Source organism: Chenopodium album, chromosome 22 (genome assembly GCF_948465745.1).
Source record: "Chenopodium album chromosome 22, dcCheAlbu1.1, whole genome shotgun sequence".
Taxonomy (NCBI): Eukaryota; Viridiplantae; Streptophyta; class Magnoliopsida; order Caryophyllales; family Amaranthaceae; genus Chenopodium; species Chenopodium album.
Window position 1 is genome coordinate 34,359,311 of NC_137855.1, and position 13,057 is coordinate 34,372,367.

Here is a 13,057-nt window from a genome sequence, read left to right on the forward strand (position 1 = left end):
AATGTAATGTTATATGGTAGGTTAAGTCCATGCATAATAACAATGCTACGTGCAACCAACTAACTAAATGACTATGTGCCATGTCTTTCTTTGTAAAGCATGAATTTGATTCATTTGGTTGTATTTTAAGAATAGTTCAATTATTTTATATTGTCAAATTGCCATTTTTATATAGAGGCTTTGAAAAATGAAGACTGATTGAGAACATTATATTGAAACAGTATGGAATTATCAATTTTTAAGGGTCTAATTGAGGATCTTAGTGGCCCTACACCATTTGTAAACTCTTAAGCCACCTTTAGATTCTTGTTTATACTCCCTCGGTTTGTTATTAGTTGTTTACCTTTGACTTTTATCATATTCTCAAAATCCGACATAGTTGTCACAAAAAAAAAAAAAAAAAAAAAAAAAAAAAAAAAAAAAACCGACATGATCATATAAGAATCATGCACTTTGTAAATTATTTCTAATTTTGTGGTTTAAGATAGTTAAAAATTTTAATGATTGAGACTATGCATTGCGAACTTGAAAGCCAAAGTATATGTTTATAGATTTATACTGCGCATCCCCTTTTGTTTGCTCATTATAGTATTGTTACTTATTAACTTATCCAGACTTTTCTTGATAAATGAAACCATGTCAACTGTATTATTAACAAGGAATAGGTAGCTCTTACATAGTTAGCATGATTTTATGAGTTACTTGTAGCGGACCCTAATAAACTCCTGAGGCAGTATTACAACCCAAATTTATCATTCTGCAGCTGCATCGACGTACAGAAGTCGTACAGATGAATCCATACCCGCCACTAAGATAATGCTATTAATTACGTCAATTGACTGCTAAGTATGCTAATATTTCTGAAGACAATTAACACTACAAGAATGTCATGTATTGATACAGTATTTGCAGATAAATAGCTGATTACATGTGAGCTGTAAATTAATTGGAGCCACAAGCTAGGCAGCAAAACGGCTATATTAGCCAACTTAACTGGGTAAGTTAAAACTGTACAAGGAAAAAAAAAAAATGGATTTCTCCCAAATGAAACGTGACTTGTTACTCCAGAAGCAAAAAATCACAGATTTCAGCTTTCTGTGGCAATCTCTTTCTAGCCAAATTTGTGCTCTAAATCTTTACAATGATTTTACCTACTCTGCTTCAACGGCCAGCAACAAACAATGAAGTGGACGATACCTGCTGCTTTCCTTCAGCCTGCATCTTTCTGAGTTTAGCCTTGTCTATTCGTGCTCTCCTTACAGCTTCTTGAATATGGCGATCATGGTCTTTTAACATCTGATCCATGTTGCTTGAAGGGACTATTAAAGGTCCTGAGTAGTGAATTTTGCTGCCCTTTGACCCGTAGCCAAGCTGAATAATAATGTAACAGTGCAAAAGTTTAGGGGCAGGAATGAAAAAGAAAAGAAGCTGATCCTAGTAATTGATTTTGCAACTACTAATTGAAAAACATAGCCAAAATCAAGGACAGGCACAACCAATTGATATAAATTCAGGATGCCTTACTCAAATTTACTTTAACTAAGGGCATGCTTGGATTGGGGGTAAAACATTAAGGGGGTATTAAAAGTCAAACTTGAAAAAACAAATGTAATTAGAGGTGTTGTAGGAGACATGGTGCTTCCAAATGAATTAAACTAGTTGTGCCATGAGGAAAAGAGAGAGATGGAGGAATTATTACTCTCATAATGAGGGTAATAGTTACCCACCCTCCCCCTAGTGTAACTATTACCCCCAAAATGAGGGTATTGATTCCTCTTTCTTCACCTCACACCATACCATCACTACATAATTTTCTTACAATCACACCATCACTATCTCCTTCCCTATTTTCACATTCATTTTGCTTAGTTTGACTTTTATTACCCCCTTAACGTATTACCTCCAATCCAAGCATGCCCTAAGGGTAAATGATTTTTAGGATGTTGCAAAATACAATAGATCAAGCTGTTTAATACTTCCTCTGTTTCAAATTAGTCGACACATTAGGACTTTCGACACTATTCACAAACTCTACTTCAACTGGTTTTTGTAATTTATAGATAAGAAAAAACAGTCACGTGGAAACTTCTTAGATTCCTCTCATAGGTTTTTTCAAAACACAAATTATTATAATTTGTACTTACTGAATAGAGAAATTTATGTTGTATTTTTTTTTATTTTTTTTGCATTGGCAAATGTGATAAAAATCGTAACGTTAAACTTGGAACGGATGATATATTAGTATCAAGATTAGTACGGCTAAAAGAACAGATGAAAGAAAGAACTTACAAGCACAGGATCATTGTTGCTACTTCTTCCATCTTCGTTTTGATGAGAACTTGCAAGACCCTGCCCTTGATCTGCTTGATCTCGCCTCTTCATAGACTCTGACGATTCTTTAAATGATCCAGGGAACCTCGCTACTAGTTTTGGAGCACCAGATCGCAGAACACTAGACTTTTCTCTTTTGTCCTCAGATAAGAAGCTCCTCCTCGCTGTCATTGGACCAGACAGTGTTGACGTATCAGCCCCATTAGAGACTTTGGGAGCATCATCCAAGTTCTTCCCAGCCTTCACCCATGCTGCAGGATTAACAAGTGGTCCTGAATGTGATGCTCTCTTATGATGGTGCCCATGCCTGCTCATACCAGAATCTTCTGCTTGAGATGCTCTAGGGGGTTCAATTGGAAAGCCAGAAGCAACCTCTTCCTGGTGAGGATTAAACTTCTCACTTCGACTCTTTGAATTAGATTGAGCCTGCCTCTTCTGAAAACAGCATATACATGAGTACAGAGACAAAGTCCAAGAAGTGGAGGGTAGAGAAAGTAGAATAAATAGATACTCTAGTGAATGTTGATTTAAGAGTTTTTGGCACAAAAAAAACTCAAATAGCAAAGGAGGAACATGGTGAAGGGAAACAGAATAAATTTTCCAATGCAAAGGGACATGACAAGACATTACTCACAAAAATATCTAATGCAGGTCATTCTGGCACATCAAAATATATGACAACTACTTCCTAACCTATTCAGTATTACTTCGGGTTTCCACTTTCCAGATTTTAATTCATAGTTCAAGTTTGAATCTTGTTTTCCCAAAGCTATATATCCTTCCATGTTAAGCACCACCATCCGCCATTCACAATTATAAACACAACCAAACCACATTGTGAAAAATATCACTCTTAGGTATTGAGTTGCATCCAATAGCATAAATCTATCCTTAAGGCTTACTTGGATTGGAGCGTAAAGTATCAAGGATGATTATAAGATTAAAAACAGTGAATGAAAGGGGATACAAGTGGAGGTAAAATAGATGCGGTATTGAATGTGTAAGGAGGGAAAAATAGGGGGCATTTCACCCTCCTATTGAAGGTCAGACAATAGTAGAGCACTCTACCAGTGTATACAAAAGCATGCCTAGGCAATAGGGGTAGAGAACTTTTTCAGATCTAGGTGAGACACATTGAAAGTGCACCTGAGGCACAAAAGAGGCACATGAGGGGCACAACAGTCAATTTTTTTTAAATTGTAATGTATAGTCTGTCTCACTTCAATGAGCCATTCCGAAGCACACCCAAGGCACAAAAGGACCCATATTGCCTTAAAAAGTTTGTTTTTCTAACAGATATTTAAATATTACACACCTCAGATCACTCAAAACATAAATACGTAATGAAGTAAAAGCCCAACCCATGGCCAGTCCAAATCTCCGATACTACACAACTCCAGCCCAATAATATATCTGACCCAACAACATAATGTGGCCTGCCCTGACCTAATCAATTCTGAGTTCAAGGCCAAGCAATACAATCAATAATTGGAAGCAGGACTTCTTATGATCAGAGCCATTTTTAGGCTTGACATTCTGCAGAGTTTAATCACCCCAAATGTGCCTCCGATTCATGGCCAGTCCAAATCGAGATGTTCAGGCCAAGAATACCTAACCCAACAGCATGATGTGGCCTCCCTAACCCAATTAATGCTAACTTCAAGGCCAAAAATTACAACCAATCAAGCAGGACTTCTTGGGATTTTGGCAATTGTTAGCTATTACATTTTGATCAGAATTTAACCACCCTATTCTGCTCCAACCATCTACCTTCCATTGAAAATGTTAAATCAAATGGTAATTTATAACAGTAATCCACCACTGAAATAATTACAAATGAGATTATGAGATGTTGTCAAAAACTGTTGGACAAGTTGTAACTCACGACTCATCCTGAATGGACAAACATACAAAACAGGGACTTCTAAAAAAAACATTCTTAAACTTAATATTCCTCCATTCTTTCAAAGTTCTGACACAAATAAGAATTCAGGTTGAGAAGTGAGATTGCATTGAGAATCCAATATTCTAGGTGAGGTCAGGTTAGAATCAGGATCTCAAGCCATGTCACCTTTTGGTAGATCCAGAAGCGGCTGCATGCATACTAAAATCCCTTCCTTTATAAAACTATACTGTTACGTTTCCTTGCCATCCCCATGACAACATCATCAACCCCATATAAAACCCAAGTGAGTAGAGCCTATAGAATCCATAATTGCTAGTATTACTCCTATTGAGTCTAGAAAGGCCAAAAAAAATGAAAATGTTAAAATAAATATTTATCAACATTTAGACAGATAAACCACAGGCTATGGCTCTTGCAAAGTGCCTGAATAAGTCATAATGAGCTCATGATATAAGCCAGAATAAGTTATGGAGAGCTTAACCACAGTAGCAACTATTCAAAGAGGAATACACCTACTAAGAATCCCTTGGCCAATCTCATTATTTGTTAAAATAAATAAATAAAAGAATAAAAAGGTACCTGCATGGACACGGCTAATTCAGCATTGGCATCCGGTGCGGGAATGGCTCGGGACTCTCTTGTTCCCCTCTTTTCAGGGTCACCCCTATGAGCCCTGCTTCCAGCAGCTCCTTGTCTGCATGCATGCAAAATTTCATCAGTTTTCATTTCTCATAAAGAGCTGGAGGGGAGAGGGGTGGAGGAAGTTGGTATGTCAACTTTCAGCATGTTATAGATCAGCCTAAACTACACTCCAGTAGTTGCATTGAAGATTGTGGAAACAAAAATGAAACCATACAATTTAGATTGCAAGATGATGTGGGGATGGTATATAGTGTGCTGGCATGTCCTCTTTCTGCATACTATAGATAAACCTTAAACTACACTCTATTGTTATTTTTCACTAAGGGAAAATGACTGGGTAGAAGTCTAGTTCAAACTTCATATCCATCGGGAATTTTAATTCAAATCTTCCAACCCAAGTATGAGGTACCCTCTAAAGGAGGCTTTAAACTAGTCTGTCACTAGAATGCAGGACACAGAAAAACATCTCAGTTGGACTGAGAAACTGACCAATACTGGAATAAGAGGCAAAAAATGCTTATAGAAATACTTAAGAATCTTATCTATCATCTAATATGTGGCTTGCTTCCAAGTAAGGGATAGGCATATATAAAGATTGAGCAATGTGATACATACTATAGAGTTATCCACATATATCAAATCCAGGATGTCTATCATTCTTAAAGTCATTACCCTATTCATTGCATTCTCATTAAAACACTCATATTCATATTCAGTATAGGAACCTTTAGAGCCAAAGTTAATTAGAAATGCAAACGTAACAAAACAATCACCTTCTAGCCTCCTCATCTCTCATTTTTGCATCAAACTCTTTACTTGGAGGATATTTCGGCAAGCTTGATGGATCACAGGGAAGTGGTTTCGTAAAGAAGAACTGAAGAATAAACAAATACACTATTAAGCACAGGATGCAGCTTGAACTATACAAAAAAATAATAATAATAAAAAAAATTTAAATTAAATAAAAATATATAGGTTTAAGGATGGGGATCAACTTAAAAATATAATACTCTCCAAAAACAGCAGGACCATCAAATAAATCAGGATACTAGAGGAAAAAGAGGGGTAGGAATGAAGGGAGGGTGCAAGAGAGATAAAGTCAAGCTATTTTCAATAACAGAATCTTATGCTAGAGCACATCTGTCATAAGTTCATAACATCAAATAATGCAAAACTTTTTAGTAAATGAAGATGAAATTCAAAAGAAATTAGTTGATACCCCTACAAGGTAAGTCAATAAGTCGCTTAGTGAAGGTTTAGCAGTCTTATCACAAGCTACAGCTTAATCATGAAATTAATGCTATTATATATATTTTATAAACCCAGTAAATGGAGAATTCTATGGATAAAATGTACCCTCTAATCAAAAGCAAAAATCTTATGTATGAATGTCTGATACATGAAAATCTCAGAAATGGTTTGGAATCCAAGAATATAGCTAAGATGCCAAATATTCGAAGGAAGTTAAGTAAAGGTGTCAGAGAATTTAAACTTGACATGAGCTTGCAAATCAAAAGCTCTAACTTCCCATCAGAAATACAACAAAAATGGCATTGAAAAATGAACACTACTTGATTAAGTGTGGAGCACTCCATATCTACAAATACTAGTAGTTAACAAAACTCTACCTCACTCTTTAAGGCAGAAGATGCAGAGCCACGGTCAGCAGGATCAACTGAAAGTAGAATTTCCAAAAGTCCTAGAGCTGGAGCAGGAAAGTCTCTAAATGTTTCTGCAACACGACGAATGTATGGTTGTTGGGGTTTAAAGATCGTCGCATGTGGTAATTTTGATTTTTTCCAATAATCTTCAGAAGGTGAGCCACAAAGCTTGAAAATTTTGTGTAATTGTTCCACCTATAAAACATAGCCAAAGATAGGGCATCAAACCATTTTTCACAAGAACCAAGGTTCTGATCAGATATTCCACTGTTAAAATGGTCAGCATGCAAATTAAATGCTACAACAAAATCTCCAAAACCTACTTATGTACTTCTAAGGAAATCATTTCATTTAGTGGATACTACTCCCTCTCCCTATCTTCACGCATAAGACATCTGCAAAAAGATGACAACCCCTCATCCAATTCTATATATACAGCTTTGAACTTCCCCAATCTTCCACAAAAATAAATACAAACAGAAGCCAAAAAGTACAGCTCTAACATCTGAAGGGCGCATTAATTCTAAATTATATCCTTGAGAAAGAAATAAACCAAATACCTCTGTTCGTCCAGGCATTATTGGCTTGCCAGCATAGAGTTCAGCAAGTATGCAACCAGCACTCCACAAGTCCACAGATGTACCATAATAAGTTGCACCGAGTAAAAGCTCTGGAGGACGATACCAAAGTGTTACAACTCTGCTTGTCAGAGGCTGAGTTTGACGGGGGTCATAAAAGCTTGCCAGACCAAAGTCTGCAATCTTCAGTATCCCATTGTTATCAATTAAAAGATTAGATCCTTTAATATCGCGATGTAAAACTCCCCTGCTATGACAGTGTTCAAGTCCACTTAACAGTTGTTTCATATAGCACTTAACCTGTGCATATAAATTCAGGTTAGAAGGTTGAAACATCATGCAGGAGGAAACAATCAAAAATCTCAAATGATTAGAAACAATTGTATTTTCATTAAGTAGTCTTTCTTACAAGGTACATGCTACAAGGACAAACTGAGGAGTTAGAATGCAAAGATAAAGAAACTAAAGACTATATACCTGTGGTTCAGTGAACTTTACAGCTGGATGAGAAGCAAGCCCTGCAAGGTCATGCTCCATATACTCAAACACAAGGTATAAGCTGCAAGACATCCTTGAAGTAACAAGACCCTCCAGTTTTATTATATTAGGATGGTCTAATCTACGAAGAATGTGGATCTCTCTTGCCATGAAACGAACACTTTCAGGCTCCAAGTTGTCAAATCTTACTTTCTTCAAAGCAACAATTTTCCTTTGTTCAAGATCTCGAGCTCTATAGACATTACTGTAGGTGCCCTGCCCAATCTGAGAAGAAATGACACAAATTGACAACCAGTAAGGAAATATGCCAATATAAACCAGATCATACTAATCATATTCGGTTAATCGGTTATCAAAAAAAAAAAAAAAAAAAGATACAAAATGATCAATCATTCTTGGAACGGTTGAGAACTTATCAATAAATATTAGATCCCTGCCAAAAGTGAATGCAGAGGCTGCAATTATTCATCAAAACCAGCCCACAATATGACAGGGAAAATATGAGCCACCAATTCCTCCTCCTAAATCTTAAGAATTGTTTGGTATGCAGGAAAAAATGTAGAAGGCATAACTTCACATAAATTAGAGTTTTGACATGGTGTTTGGTTGACCAAAAGTTTAAAAAAAATGGGGGAAGCTAAAATTCTTGGGAATTTGCAATTCCCACAAATCATGGGAAATAATTTACCTAGCCTCCCCTTGTTAGTTAAAATTTCTATGCCAATTCATGGAGATTAAATATTCCCTTATGTCAACCAAACTTAGTCAGGGCATTTCTTATGAATTACAAAAGGCAAATAAATTCCCATAACATAGAACTTCCTATGGGAATTAAATTCCTACACAAACCAAACAAGCACTTAGTGTAAGCAACAGAAACAAATATAAAACCCTGTAAACCAAACAGGAACCAATATAATATGTATATAAGTGGCCATTAGGAAGCCAGTCATAAGACAATCTATCAACACAATTCGCAAAGATAAATTACCTAGCTTTTGTCCAATAGGAGGACATTTTTACACTCAAGCATGTGATTTCATCATTTAGACTGGGAGAATAGAGATCTAACAACTTCAAAAGCAGACTCTCAACCCACAATATGATCCTACAGGGTTGCTGACAAAGTGCTCAAACTGCTCACTAATAGTAAAAATTCAACACATCAAGTAATTCTAATGATGCATACATAGTAGTACAAGCTTCGTAGAATTCAGATGTCATTTCAACAATACTTGTTATCTTTCTGACCAATTCAAAAGATCAAGAAGAAACTTGAAAGCAACCTGTAAAATAGGACGTTTCAAATGTATAAAATCATTCACATCACTGGGCATGAGCCACAATGATTGAGAGTAGTACTAGGATGGGTGACCTCCTAGGAAGTCCTCATGTTGGTTCATGTAGCCGACCCCACTAATGGTATTAAGGCGTCCAAGGCGAAGAAGAAAACCGTGTTTTCCAAAAAAAAAAAAAAAAAAAACTTAGACATGCCAAAATGTTACGATTGACCAAGTAAAGCTTTGCTCAATTCTTCATAAATTCTAAGATAAATTAAAAAATAATTCAATTGACCAATTAGTTCACCTAGATATCAACCTACATTCAACTCTAGTCCAAACAAAAAACACATAACCAATAAGCATCAATATCAGCAACCAATTAAACTGTCTTTTTTTGGTATTCTAAATTCCTAATTATATCAGTAACATAATCAAATTAAATGCACCAAATCAACAAAAAAACCAAAATTGAATTACATCACAATCCAAATCAATAATTACAACGGATACATTGAACCATACCTTATCCAACTTCTCAAAGGAATCAGCCCGCCGTGGCACCCATCCTTTAATAGCCTCCCCAGCAACCGCGGCAAGCCAAGTCGGCCACCCAGCAGCAACCTGCTCTCCTTCAACAGACACCGATTTCGGAATCGTCCCGATCACCGGAGGATAATGATGAGGAATTACAAGCTCAGGTTTCTCCCTCTTTCGCTCGAAACTCTCACCGTGTAAACGAATACTCCCATTATTCACCTGCTTATCAATCAACATTACCTTCTCATCACCTCCATTACCATTACTGCTAATACTATGACTACTATGATGATTATTCCGATCTTCCCTCCTCAATGAAGCTACTCTGGATGAAACCCTTGCCTCCGACGATACCGCCTTACTCGAAAGCCGCTCCCTCGGACTCTCCTTACTATCATCTTCAATTGCAGATGGTTTGCAACAAATGCAACCCATTTTACCCCCAATTTCACACTACCACTCCTCCACTGAAAAATCGCATCACACCAAAAGGGGCAAAACCCAGCAATTTCGCACAATTCCCAGTAATTCTCCAATACCCATCATCCCAAAAAGGGGGAAATTGAAATTGAAATTGAAAATCCCAGAAAATTCAGCTACAAGATCTGAGTCAAATTCGTACAAAACAAACCCTAAGTTGCAGTAAATGTCAGAGTAAGTAAATAAATTAAGCTAAAATAAACAAAATCATCAAACCCTAGGAAAAGAGTGAATTGGGTAAATAATAAAGATTGAATTAAAGCATAAAAAACAATGGATCTAGGGCTCCGATTTGCAGAAATATGAGAGGAGGAAGAGGAGAGAGAAGATGAAGAAGATGCATTAATTTTGGTTGAGAATGTGAAGAGAGAGAAAGAGTGTATTATTCAGAGTTTTTACTGTCGAACAATTTATATACGTTTTTGAGAGAGAGAAAGAGAAGAGTGAGACATTCTTTGTATTTGAGAAGAGTGTTCACTCACTCGCTTCTCTTTAACGCGTGGTTTCTATAAATAGAAACAAAGATGATTAGTGAGGAAATTAGCAACTTTATTAATTAATTATTATGGTTGGTTACAAAAAAATGTGTTGTCTTTTTTGGGTTGTTAGGGGAAATTATAGGTCATTTGGACATTATATTAGATTGGATATTTAAGAGTGTTTAATATCATTGGATATTTGATTTTTCGGGTATGTGAAATAACGAAAATTTACTTCAATGAATGGTTAAGTAGTAGAGTAGTTCTTGTCTTGACCTGCTGTGTAAAATTTGAATCCGATTATCATGAGTCAGGTCATCGGGTGCTCAGATTTTTGTGAGCTGTTTTTTAAATCTCTCAATAATTTCAATATTATTCATGATGAAATTAGTGGTAAATTGGTGTTTATGAGGTTTTGGACTAGAATGATTTTGGTTGATTGATTTCGTGTATAGTTTCTAAGATATGGGTGTTTGTGTAATATTAACGATTATAAAAGCATTATCAATGTACCCTTAGGGTCTGTTCTCATACGATTATTTTTAGTTCAGTATAGCTCTAATAAGTTCAGTTCGGTTCAGCTCCTAATTTCCTTCTCTTATAAAATATTCAGTTCAGTTTAGTTCAGTTCAGTCCTAATAAGTTCGGTTCAGTTTAACTCAGTTCAGTCAATGAGAATAGGCCCTTAGTGGAAGATCAGAAGATGAAGTTGGTAGCCTCAATTAGGACTGAAGGACTTGGGGTCTGTTCATATTTACTTAATTACAGTTCAGTTCAGCTCCAATCAGTTCAGTTCAGCTCCTAATTTCCCTCTCTCATAAAATATTCATTTCAGTTTAGTTCATTTCAGTTCAGTTCAGCTCTAATCAGTTCAATTCAGCTCCAATCAGTTCAGTTCAGTTCAGTTCAGTTCAGCTTAGTTCAGTAAATGTGAACAGGCCCTTGATATGCTTGGTTGAATGTCAATGGCATGACAATAGGTCTTTGGTAGAAAGGTAAGCTAATATAGTTAAATAGTAGAGCACCATTAGATGAACCATTCCTTTAAATTGATCTCTGTTGTTGATATTCCATCCACTTTCATTAATCTTAGTTTGTAAATGGGTTGATTGGTGGTTCCCATTCCCAAGATCACTATTTTTTTAAAACATTAATTTTCTCGTAAAAGAGACTTGATGACACTTGACCTAACTTGTCATAAGTAATCCGATCAATAGTTGTAAGTGCTCCCAAAACCTTTTGTATGTTGAACTTTTGAATAAAAACTACTAGTAATTGGGCTCAACTATGTCCTAGCCGGCTAGCCATCCTAGGTCATTATTTGAAATTCCATGAAATTTGTTATACCCGAGTACTATGTTTAAATTAAAACTCAGCCTTCTCTTAATTTACCAACTTACAAAAGAAGACGTGTGAAATGATATAGCAAACTTTAGTGGGTCCATTAATCTAAGGCTAGATGAAATGATTTTGTTAGTAAAACAAAATCTGGGCAACAGATATCCCAGTATATATGCTTCCTTGACCCACAACTTCATAATTAGTTTAACCCTTTTGGTTAGTGATTCAGTGATTCTGTTACACTTTATGTCACACAGATACCTTATTTTATATTTTTGAGATCACATCATGAAAACAATGGCATTATTACATTGCTAAGACCGAGCTAGAATGTGCAAATCACATCATTAATCAGGGACAACATTGAACTACCATGGTCTTAATTGGGGATGTGCACAAATGTTTAGGGTGAGTGTATGTGATCAGTTTAATTTGTTCATAACATTGGTGTGTTCGTGTGTATGGTGTACATTTCGTCGTGCACATTCACTTATTGACCCGAGCAGAAGTTACTATGTAGTTTGAAAATGAACTTGATTTATCGTTATATTTTATATTCATCTATCTAAAATTAGTTGTCACATTGTCTCAACCCTCATAATTAAAGGTATATCACTATAATTAGATTACAATAACTATTTCTCATTGCTCAAATGCAATAGTGACATTAAGAAATCTTTTCGGGTTATAATTTATAACGTTATCAAAAATCTACGTATCCCTTTCTCCCCATCGATAATATCGTCACTTAATCGAAGTAGTGACATATTACAGCCAACGGAGGTACGCTAGAGCATGCACAAGCACTAGCAGTCTAGCAAAGTAGCAAGCAAGGGATATTGACACGATAAAATAAAAAGAATTGAAACAGGAAAACCACACAAATAAACGAAACAAGAAAATGCATAACCACATACACAAACCACACAAGTGATGAGATGATAATTGATGAAGAACGTGAACAACCAAGGAACATGGTAATATGGCCTACTTACAATGGATTCTACCTCTCTAGCAAGCAGCTTTAAACACAAAGAAGTTGCATGGGTCGCGTATTCACTAATAAACACAAACTACAGGCGAAAATTGGAGGGATCGACTATGTGATATGTATAACATATTAACATGTGAAGTTTTTTGGTGTACATTTTTGGCATTAGTTGTCTTTGGTCTCAAACTTATTGTTACAAATGAGGGAAGTGTATAGGGATTGAATCATACTCAATACACGTGACACCTTAACCAACAACTAGCTTAGTGAAGTTTGGTGGAGAACTCACCTTAATTGTGGTGGCATTGAGGTCACAAGCTTATGCTCCAC

The 13,057-nt window shown here is 36.0% G+C and overlaps 1 protein-coding gene across 1 annotated transcript; it reads right to left on the reverse strand.

The window, feature by feature from the left end:
• Nucleotides 1–877: 877 nt before the first annotated feature.
• Nucleotides 878–10,307, reverse strand: LOC145606138 (putative serine/threonine-protein kinase At1g54610). Its single transcript, XM_081662193.1, has 8 exons — nucleotides 9,422–10,307; nucleotides 7,596–7,880; nucleotides 7,101–7,418; nucleotides 6,508–6,735; nucleotides 5,653–5,753; nucleotides 4,817–4,931; nucleotides 2,290–2,766; nucleotides 878–1,371 (listed from the first exon to the last, which is right to left on the reverse strand). The coding sequence occupies exons 1-8, from the start codon at nucleotides 9,869–9,871 to the stop codon at nucleotides 1,162–1,164; spliced, it is 2,184 nt and encodes a 727-aa protein (XP_081518319.1). The 5' UTR covers nucleotides 9,872–10,307; the 3' UTR covers nucleotides 878–1,161.
• Between the last annotated feature and the right edge of the window lie 2,750 nt (nucleotides 10,308–13,057).